The sequence below is a fragment of the Pundamilia nyererei genome, unplaced genomic scaffold (genome assembly GCF_000239375.1).
Source record: "Pundamilia nyererei isolate P.nyererei 1_Seehausen unplaced genomic scaffold, PunNye1.0 scaffold00004, whole genome shotgun sequence".
Lineage (NCBI taxonomy): Eukaryota > Metazoa > Chordata > Actinopteri > Cichliformes > Cichlidae > Pundamilia > Pundamilia nyererei.
The window spans coordinates 4,153,201-4,162,592 of record NW_005187405.1 but is presented as its reverse complement, the minus strand read 5'-3'; the positions used below and the strand labels follow the sequence as shown (position 1 = coordinate 4,162,592).

Sequence of the window (9,392 nt, the reverse complement as noted above, 5' to 3'; positions counted from 1 at the left end):
AATACACACAGCCACTCTATCACGTGAGCACACTGCTCCAAGGTGCTACGGTTATGAGCCGAGTTACACCGTGTTGCAAGTTTTGTGAGGTGCTTTTTTTATATTTAATGGATCAGATTACATTTTTTTATTTCTCTCCGATATCCGATCCAGTAATTTACGTCAGTATCGGATCGGTCCATCTCTACTCTAGAGTTCCTTTTAAATCTGAAGAGGTGAGTAGAGACCATCTCTTCCAGTGCGTCTCAGTGCAGTTGTTTTGTTTTGTACCTGTGTGTGATTACCGTTCAGATCTGGGGAGGGAATGAACCTATAAAGTTCTATAGTTCTATTTAAACAGACAAAACAGTGGAGGTGTGACAACACAAATCTAGATTTTAGATGTGGATGTGGCAGAGTGTAGCTAATTGTCTCTCTGTGTTAGCTCTGTAATGAACTGGCCACAGTTCCAGGGTGAATCCAGGCCTGTGACAGCTGAGAAAGGCTCAAGTCGCTCAATTCAAACTTCTCTCAATCACGCTGATCCAATAATTTTCTTGTGTGCCTTCTGAGAGCGAATCTGACTCTTTTCCCTGTGTTTTAAATCTCAGTGCTATTCTGTTATTCCACTTTTCAGACTCTCATTTGTGTGACCCACCTTCTCCCCATCTCCACCTAATCCCTCAGAGAACCTCATCAGTGTCTCCAGCTGTATCTCCAACTTAACCATCATCTAGACTCGGGGTTCCTGTCCTACTTGGTTGCATTTTTGAAACTTTGTTCTGCTATGTTGCTTATCTGGGTCCAATTACATAATAGCTTATTATACAAGCTGTGCTTTATTAGATTTATTGTATTCTTCCACATCACCTCAACGTTTTCTAATGCACTTATAAACTATACTATGTATCAGCACTATCTAAAGAGTTATTTCTAAAACTAATTGTTTCTTTTTTAAGTTTATGGGCTCATTTATGTTGTTGTAAGTGTGTGTCTATGTGCACTTACCTTGCTCTAGAACCTTTTATGGCATAGCAACACTAAACCTTGACCTCACTTAGCACTGTTTACCAAAATAGCGGTAGGGTTGTCGTCACCTTTACAACATTTTTATGCTAGTCCAACCCCTTTCATGCCTTAATGCCCTGCTGTCCTCTTTTTCCTCCCACGGCTGAGGTTACCTGGTCAGGTGGTCAAATAAAAGGGATAAATACCTAAACCCAAAGCTCTATTCTGAGAACAAGACAAAAAGTACAGGCTTGCGCTCGCATTCAAACAGTCGCTTAAGCTTTGCTTCCACCAAAAGGCTTAACAGCAGTTACTGCTCATCATTCATTCTTCAACTCATCAAAGAGAAAAAGAGTTTTAGCAACAGGAGAGCAGCCGAGAGGTTGCTATTAAAGGATCAGCTATGCTTGGAGGCATACGTACAGATTTGGTGGTCACAGTGGCTGTTCTCTTTCTAACTCAGACAGGGACTCAATGCAGGTGGGTTTCAAGATCATTTAAATTTTTTTAGTTTATCTGTGATTAATAATATTTTAGTTTAGTTTATTTAAATTAAAACAAAGGAAGTTTTTAGTCAAGTTTTTAACTCAGTCCTTTATTTTGTTACATTGGTTATTGGTCATTGATTTCCTATTTCAGAGCTGAAAATGACTTCCTATCAGTTACTTTACCGGAGTGGAGGGCACATTCAGGTACGATGTAGCGCAGTTATTAAGACCTTTAAGAATTTCATAATTACCTGACCTGCTTTAGATAAGAACTCAAATCAAACATGTTGTACATAATGACGTATTTCACTTTTTGTTTCCTTTAGAATACGTTATACAGTGTTTTGATGACAGACATGCCAATCTGAACTGTGAGTGGCCGGCGAGTGAAAAAGGAGCAGGTGAAGACAATTATATTTAATAGAAAACAGTAGCCTGAACTGCTTTTTGAAGTCATCAAGCCAATTTACAGTTCTGGGTTCACTCTGGCTCTGAGAGATAAGTTGAATGAATTAATTAACCTTTAATTTTGTCCCAACCTTTGGCGAAATATCTGGAACATCCATCCACAGTTCTGTTTTAATCTACACACAGGCTGCGATTGTATTCGTGTCTCACCACATTATCACAAATTGATCTGAAATAGGCTATATTCTTTTACAACCTGGTATTTTCCTGGGAGCACTCAAACAGAGAGCCTACACATGAGATTCAAATTTAGTAGCTACAGCAACACAAACAGACAGCTTCTACAGCTACAGCTATTTCACAGCAGATGTTCAGTACAAGGCAGTACATGTTTAATTACAAGAACAAAGATGAAGAGCTGTTTCTGTTAAATATATATTATCAGCACATATCAGCATTTAAAATATGTAGCGTATTAAGTTTTCTTTTTTGTCTTTTTCTCCTCCAGGGGATTTTGCAGTGAATGTTTCAGAGAGTGGTCCACTAGGGATTGAGGGCCAGGCTTGTCTAGAGTTCTGGTACCTTGTCCCAGTTGCAGCTAATGGGTCTGAACTTCGTGTCTTGCTAAAAAACAGTGTTGGTTCAGTAGAAATCTGGACCTCTCCTGCTCTCCCTCAGAATGCATGGAGGCAAACGTTTGTGCCCCTGAACGTCACTGAGTCCAGGACTCGGGTAAACTAAAACATAGCAGCACACATTAGAACTGCACTGTCATAATATAAATATTCTATAGCATGTCCTTAAATAAATTACCTTTTTTATATATTAGGTTGTGTTTGAAGTGGTTCAAGGATTGTCCATAGAGAAAGAGATCACATTTAAACAGATAGGTGTAAGAAAAGGCTCCTGTGGTAAGTATTTACCAAACTTTACTATTAAACTTCTCAACAACAGCTCTAGTGCCACAAATCAATTAAAAGATTGAACTGTATTCATAATAACCTTTGTGCGGTACATAAAAACAGAAGACGTGTCATAAGAATTGTCACAAAGACATTTTTTGATGAGGATGTTTTAGAAAATATTCTGAACTACAATATTAAAACTGAATACAGTTTTTTAATGTTATTAATCCTACATACAGTAGGTGTCGATAAGCTGTTAATATGGTCACCCCAACAGGACGACAGTGTGAATCGAATGCAGAGATATGGACAGATGAGACCACCCGCTGCCTCTGTTCTGCTGGCCAGCTCTCCTGCTTTCCCTCTCACTGCCCTGAAGGCCAACTCTGTGGTCCTCAAAGAAGAGGCTCCAATGGGACTTCTACCTTTGGGATTTGCACTATACACAGTCACGCAGACGGCAGCACTTTTGATGGAGTATTGTTCCGCTTTACGACCGCCTGCACTTATGTTCTGGCTAAGACCTGCTCACCCACTGAAACCCTGCCCATGTTCGCTGTGGAAGTGGTCAATGAGCAGCATGATAACACATCTCTGCCAGAGGTCCAGAAGATCAATATTAACATGAGGATTTACAGGGTGTCTCTGCTGAAAAGCCAAACAGACCGGGTTGTGGTGAGTTACTTATATGTATGGAAGACATTTATGGCACAGTTAATTACTAATTATCCCAGCATTTAACATTTACAAACACTGAAGAGTACATTTCTGACACATACATATGAAGACAATTTGAGTACTTTACATTACTAAGGAAGTCAATATTTTGTAAACAAAGCCACTGTCAACTACTGAACGAATATCTGTTTGGTAACAGCTATTTTCCTAATAAAAATATAGTATTATGTATTCACATTTTCTGTTTTATACTGCTCTGTAAACTTCATAATCCATAACTACTGTTCATACAACTGCACTTCCTTTTGCCTCGCCATTATGAAGTAATGACCACTGAGCCAAGTAAAGCACCAAATCCAGCGATTCCCATAAATGCATAAAGGGCAGATTTTATTGCCACTGGCAAAGGACTAATGGGTCATATTGGCCTTTATAAGCACAGCTATCTTCTAAGTGCCTTCTTTTATATAAACTTTCAAATGCAATAAGTCCATATTGTGTATGGCAACTGGTAAAAAAGGCTAAACTAACACTGTTTTTCAGATTAATGGGATCTGGAGAAAGCTTCCACTAAGCCTTAACAGTGACACTGTCAACATCAGGAGCACCCCTACCACTATTGTGCTGGCAACCACTTTTGGTCTTACAGTCTCATTTGACAGCACTGGTGTGGTCCACGTCACCCTCCCATCAACCTATTCTGATAAAGTCTGTGGCATGTGTGGCAACTTTAACCACCTCAAAGAAGATGACTTTAGGAACCTCGAGTCACAAAACGCAACAGCTTTGGCTGAAAGCTGGCAGACTGGGAAAACTGCCTCTTCCTGTGAAACCATTCTATTCCCTCAGTGTGACCCACTGGAGGAGGCACAGTATGCCAGTGAGCTGTACTGTGGAGGCTTATTCTCTACTACTGGTCCCTTTGCTGACTGCTTATCAGTTGTAGGGGCAGACAGCTATATCAGAGGCTGCGTGTTTGCCATGTGTTCTACTCATGGTGACCAAGCCGTGCTATGTGAGACGCTACAGGTCTATATTGATATCTGCAATAAAGCTGGCATTGCAGTACCCATGTTGAGGAACTCCACAATCTGCCGTATGTTGCGTTATTAAATCCTGCTTTTGTTTTCTTCCTCCTTTTCAAAATAGAGCGCACAGTGGCAAATAATAACTGATAACAGTAAAGGTCATGCACTCTTTCCTGTCTTTTTCTCGGATCCCCTCAGCCATTCAGTGCGGTGAGAACAGCCACTATAACTCATGTGCTGATGGCTGTCCCGAGGTGTGCTCCAGTCTGGATATAGCTGGCTCCTGTGGAAGCTGTGAGGCAAGATGTGAGTGTGATTCTGGCTTCAAACTCAGTGGGGAAAAGTGTGTCCCAGCAGAAGACTGCGGGTGCTGGTATAATGGAAAACACTATGAGGTAAGTGAGGTAAATGAACACAACACAATTTCTTATTCACATATTCAATTTCACAGTAATTTATTCACATAACTCTGTTCTGCCTGCAGAAAGGAGAAACACTGGTGGAAGGAGATTGTGTGCAACAGTGTCAGTGTATGGGTAATAACAATATGCAGTGCACTCAAATGCAATGTGCAGACAATGAAGTTTGTAAGGTTAAAGATGGGGTCAAAGGCTGCTTCCTTTTCAAACCCACCACCTGCAGTGTGTACGGTGATCCACACTACATCACCTTTGACGGTCTGGCATATGACTTTCAAGGGGGATGCAGTTACATATTGACCACCACATGTGGTGGAGGAAGCTCAGTCCAGTTCACAGTATCTGGACACAACACCCACCCCCCCCTTCAGAACTTCACCAGATCCAAGCTTCAAGCCGTGGCTCTCCAAGTCGAGGATCTGTATCTCATCTTGAATCAAAGCGGAGAGGTCTATGTAAGAAAGCAATTCTCTCTTTAACACCATTGAAAACATTTCTTCACCTTTAAATTCAACAGGGCTGTTTTCAAGAACAGTGATCTGGGATTAGTTACAGCTTACATTTTACTGCACAAGGACTTCTTTTGTTCTGCATTATCTCCTGTAATTCATTAATGACAGTGGCAGATGACTTTCACACGTTTTTAGAGGTCAGTTACTGTTGTGTCAGATCGTTAGAGGAAGTCAGCTGTTTACAACCTGGAACTTAAGCAAGCTAAAGGGCTATACTTTAGTTAGTTAGTAGGTCACTGGTAGCACTAACCTAACTAACTATTTCAAGAAAATATTATCTCTACTTTATGTAAAACAACATGCAAAATAAGTTCAATTATTAAAAGACTGTCCTTTCTTTAGGTCAGTTATAAGCAAGTCCAACTGCCATATTCCACCAGCGGGACATATGGCTCAGTATGGGTGTATGTGAAGAATAATCATATCATCTTGGAGACAACTTTTGGCCTCAAAATGCACATAGATGGAGAGAACAGACTGTTTCTGCAGGTGGATGAGCACTACAAATATGATCTGTGTGGTTTGTGTGGCACTTATTCTGGATATCAGGACGATGACTTTGTAACTCCAGGAGGCCAAAACGTGTCAGAAACGTTTGAGTTTGGTGACAGCTGGAGGGTCCCAAACAACTCTGAGTGAGTTATTTTAATACTGTACACAGTAACAGCAAACATTTGGGTACCAGTATGGCACTTCTGTACCTAAATATACCAGCATAGTATTGAAAAAAACAAAAGCTAGTAAAATGACTGCATTTTTTAGCGCCAGCAGAGTGGCAGTGTTTACTCTCCAATGAGCCTGAATTGTGCTTTTTCTTTCATACTAATAAGCAACATAACATGTTTAGTAAAACCAGTGACCATCACCTGCTGAGCCTGAGCATGCCAGCATTGTTGTTGTATGTTAGTAATCTAAGCAGGTTCTGAGTGTCTTTGTGGCGGGGTGGGGGTTATTACATTACATTCACAACGTAATGACCCAGCCTGCTATCACGGCAAATCATGAAATAGACACACATGCAGGATTTGCAGTTCAGGCACAACAGAGGGAGGTATTTTATTTCAAGCCAACATCTAAAAATCTGCTCAGCTTGTCAGACAACTGCAGGGAGCACGTATTTCTTCAAAAACTGCTGACTTTAAATAATTAAATTACGTATTATGTAAGTGTTCCATGTAAAATGTTGAAATGAATCTGGTCAAATTAAATTTACTTGATTTGTATATATTCAGTTTATACAAAGCACGTTTTCCTTGAAGATTGAGTATTTGAATAAATAAACCTTTGATTTTATATCTTTCAGCTTCTTTTTACTCAGAATGGTCGCATCATGCATATTAAGGGTGAAAAGTTGTTTTTTTGAGTGAATACAACCTGGCGCCTTGGCTAGCCAATGTACTAAACTCACACACTAGCATATATTTTTCTTTATGCATCGTAATTTACTTAAAATCACATCAACATGTTTTATACAGTATCAGGGGCGTAATTTCTAGGCGGGTTATGACCCCCCTCCCAATAATCAGCCCCAATAAAATTATGAATTATCTTGCATAGATAGGCTGTTGATTTCTTTATCCATTTCAGTTATTACCAGCAAGATAGTTGCATGTTTAATCATCTGGGAGTTTACCCAGATTTATTTATTTATTTAGATAGAGGTCTTGACCCCCTCAATGTTCAGCACAAAGTTACGTCCATGTACAGTATAATCTAGAAGTAACTAATCTCTGTTTGTCTAAATTTTCTCAGATGTTTAGCTCGTCCAAACAATCCAAGACTCTGTGACAAGGATGAGAGGGATACAGCCTACAATGAGTGTTCAGTGCTGTTTGGCAGTGTTTTCATGCCCTGTCATGAACACATTCACCCAAGCATTTACCTCAATAGTTGTGTGTATGACTACTGTGCTACGAGCGGCGACCAACACACACTCTGTGAATCTCTGAAGTCCTATGCAACAGCATGCCAGGTTTCAGGAGTTGAACTTCCAAATTGGCAGACTGGCACAGCCTGTGGTGGGTATTTGCATCAAATATGAGGATGACACTGTTATTATCATACAGTGTCATCAAGTAAATATACAGTAGGATGTCTAGATAGGTTGTGTTAACTGTGTGTGTTTTCATCCAATTTCAGAAGGCCTTTCTACTTCAACAGCTCCTCCAACAACTGCTTCTCCAACACCAGATCAAACTTGTAAGAGCATTCACAGTTTAGAAAGTTTATCGGGGACTAGTTTAAATAAGTGACGTGATACAGTTTACAAATAATCATTTCAAAACAAATATTAGCTTAGCTAATAAGCTTGCTTGCTTTATATGTGCCAATATTTAATAGAAGTGTAAATATATTTTAGTTCTTTTGCTGACCTGAGGTATAACCTTCGACACATTAGATGGGATATTAAAGTTTTTTTCAAAGTTTAAAAGCACTGTATCTCAGAAATTATTATTAACTTATAAATCAGCATTTCCATTGTTTGTTTCTTTCATCCATTATTTACATTTTGCTTTCTATAGTTTGTCCCTTGAACTGCAATTTTGAAAAAGATCTGTGTGGGTGGGAGCAGCTTATGCAGGACACTTTTGATTGGACAAAACACTCTGGACCCACACCAACAAATTTAACAGGTCCAAACCAAGACCACACCACTGGAGGTAAAACCAGTCTGTTACTTCTGTTGTTTTTCCTTTTTAGAGGTTGGGGTCTATTTTGGTTGGTTTCATAACATTGTTTATACTTAATGTGTACTATTCAACTTTTCCATAGCTGGTTTCTACATGTACCTTGAGGGAGACAGTGTAACTCATGGAGACTCTGCCCGTTTGATGAGCTCGGCGTGTAATTTTAACGGACCACTCTGCCTGTATTTCTGGTACCATATGTATGGTTCAGCCACAGCCATGGCTCTTAATATCTACCTGCTGAAAGACAGTAAAACAACAAAGCTCTGGTCCATGATGGACAACCAGGGACCAGAATGGCATCTGGGAAGAGCTGATGTCAAAGTGTCTGGTCCATTCCAAGTGAGTTTGACAATACATGAACATAAGAAATGTATGAAGGGCTTGCTGGAAATCAAGACTTGATATCCTAATTTAGAATTCTATTTTCTTCTTATGCCTTTCAGATTATAATAGAAGGAATTCGAGGCTCTAATTATCAGTCAGATGTGGCCATAGATGACATATCTGTCCATTTTGGCTCATGTTCAGGTAACAAAGGCAAAGCAAACTGTAGGTGCTTAATAAATATGGAACTATGCAATACTGTTGTAAACAGTTTGGAAAGTAAATCATTTAAGATATAAACTTCTTTAGCATAACTGATGTGACAGAGTTTACCAAAAGTCAGTGTTGTTTTTATTTAGGTAGCTTTCCAGCCCTGGGAAGTGGAACTAAGCCTTCTACAACTACAGAAATGCTCCCCTTACACCAAAGTAAATACACAGGAAGTTATATTTTACAAGTCATGTGTTTCTGCATCATAAAACCTTATGTTAAGTTAAAAATTAACATTTACATCTTGTTCATGTACTGAGTGTGCAGATTCTAATGGTAACTTGGGTTCACTTTTAGGAAGTTTAACAAGTATCTCATGACTCATGCTATTTTTTTTCTCCAAATGTTTCCCTTTAGTCTGCAATCTTGACTGTAACTTTGAAAGCAACCTTTGTAGCTGGGACCAGACGATTACGGATGCTTTTGACTGGACCTGGCAAAGAGGTTCTACCCCCACTTTAATGACGGGCCCCTCTGCTGACCACACTGGTGGTAAGATTTGATGTAAAATTTACACTGACAGTTAATAAAACCATAATACATCTAAAGGTGGACTTATTCCTTATATTATTATATCTTTAATGTTTTCAATCACCTTTTCTAGATGGCCACTATCTTTACATTGAAGCCAACAGTGCATCGTATGGAGACACAGCTCGTCTCATCAGCTCTGAGTGCTCTGA

The 9,392-nt window shown here is 39.5% G+C and overlaps 1 protein-coding gene across 1 annotated transcript in view; it reads left to right on the top strand.

Moving 5' to 3' along the window:
- Positions 1-3,049: 3,049 nt before the first annotated feature.
- LOC102194570 (zonadhesin) overlaps positions 3,050-9,392 on the top strand; it is a 13,418-nt gene continuing 7,075 nt past the window's right edge. Inside the window, exons 1-10 of the mRNA XM_013911561.1 lie at positions 3,050-3,463; positions 4,010-4,562; positions 4,693-4,889; positions 4,979-5,368; positions 5,768-6,060; positions 7,178-7,443; positions 7,565-7,624; positions 7,948-8,085; positions 8,198-8,454; positions 8,559-8,643. Coding sequence (XP_013767015.1) covers positions 3,050-3,463; positions 4,010-4,562; positions 4,693-4,889; positions 4,979-5,368; positions 5,768-6,060; positions 7,178-7,443; positions 7,565-7,624; positions 7,948-8,085; positions 8,198-8,454; positions 8,559-8,643 — 2,653 coding nt within the window. The remainder of the gene's footprint in view (positions 3,464-4,009; positions 4,563-4,692; positions 4,890-4,978; positions 5,369-5,767; positions 6,061-7,177; positions 7,444-7,564; positions 7,625-7,947; positions 8,086-8,197; positions 8,455-8,558; positions 8,644-9,392) is intronic.